This window comes from Limulus polyphemus, unplaced genomic scaffold, assembly GCF_000517525.1.
Source record: "Limulus polyphemus unplaced genomic scaffold, Limulus_polyphemus-2.1.2 Scaffold4244, whole genome shotgun sequence".
Classification (NCBI taxonomy): Eukaryota; Metazoa; Arthropoda; class Merostomata; order Xiphosura; family Limulidae; genus Limulus; species Limulus polyphemus.
The window spans coordinates 40,847-42,276 of record NW_013669854.1 but is presented as its reverse complement, the minus strand read 5'-3'; the positions used below and the strand labels follow the sequence as shown (position 1 = coordinate 42,276).

General features: G+C 28.4%; 1 protein-coding gene across 3 annotated transcripts in view; it reads left to right on the top strand.

Annotated features, from left to right (window-relative positions):
• LOC106470839 (caspase-1-like) overlaps window positions 1-1,430 on the top strand; it is a 15,073-nt gene that overhangs the window by 3,666 nt on the left and 9,977 nt on the right. For 2 of the 3 annotated variants that reach the window (XM_022399476.1, XM_022399475.1), the window contains exon 3: window positions 1,341-1,430. This exon ends at the window's right edge or, in 1 of these variants, runs on beyond it. In XM_022399476.1, coding sequence (XP_022255184.1) covers window positions 1,341-1,430 — 90 coding nt within the window. The remainder of the gene's footprint in view (window positions 1-1,340) is intronic. The other variant, XM_022399474.1, reaches the window with a different exon arrangement.

Genomic DNA, 1,430 nt, shown 5'->3' with positions numbered 1-1,430 from the left:
TAAGCTGTCTGAGTAAAGTACATTATAGAAACTTGTAGATGTTTGTATCATTGTTTAGATGTATATGGTGTAAGCTGTCTGAGTAAAGTACATTATGGAAACTTGTAGATATTTATATCATTGTTTAGATGTACATGGTGTAAGCTGTCTGTGTAAAGTACATTATGGAAACTTGTAGATGTTTGTATCATTGTTTGGATGTATATGGTGTAAGCTGTCTATGTAAAGTACATTATGGAAGCTTGTAGATGTTTATATCATTGTTTAGATGTATATGGTGTAAGCTGTCTTTGTAAAGTACATTATGGAAACTTGTAGATGTTTGTATCATTGTTTAGATGTATATGTGTAAGCTGTCTTTGCAAAATACATTATGGAAACTTGTAGATATTTGTATTCATTGTTTAGATGTATATGGTGTAAGCTGTCTGTGTAAAGTACATTATGGAAACTTGTAGATGTTTATATCATTGTTTAGATGTATATGGTGTAAGCTGTCTTGTAAAGTACATTATGGAAACGTGTAGATGTTTATATCATTGTTTAGGTGTATATAGTTTAAGCTGTCTGTGTAAAGTACATTATAGAAACTTGTAGATGTTTATATCATTGTTTATATGTATATGGTGTAAGCTGTCTGTGTAAAGTACATTATGGAAACTTGTAGATGTTTATATCATTGTTTAGATGTATATGGTATAAGCTGTCTGTGTAAAGTACATTATGGAAACTTGTAGATGTTTATATCATTGTTTAGATGTATATAGTTTAAGCTGTCTATATTAACTTAACAATTATTTAACATTCTTGTAAATTTTCTGGATGATGTAAGTTTGACTCTAAGCTCTATGTTACATATTAGTATTAGATCCTTTAATAACAATGAAATGTTTTTCAGGTAACTTTGAGTGATAAATGCTATTTTGTTCTGAAAACTGGTGGGAGAAAAAAGATTTTATTGGGAGGGAGCTGATGCTAATTATAAATGTGTAAAACTGAAAACTAATTATATTTATAAATGTTCAAATGTAAGATACACAACAGTTGCAGAATCATTATATATAAAGTTGCAGGATTTAACAAACTTTATTTTGTTCTGTAACTACTTTTGATCTCTGTGTGTACGTCACAAAAACTTGCTTGTAGAAATAATTCAGTCTTTTTGGAAAACTTATGATCATCATTAAAAACTAAATACTAATAGCTCACCTGAAGTTTCTTTAAGATATTTACTAAGGATCAAACAAAAAGGTACAAGTATATCTAAACTATATTGGTTGGTTTATTTTAAAGTTATAAAACAAATTTTTGAATGATTTTTTTTTTTTTTTTTTTTTTAGGTTACATATACGGGGTAGACAAGGTGAAAGTTTCTATTAAGAAACTGGTTGACAATTTTGGTAGAAGTGGGGTATCACCAACACTTGCAG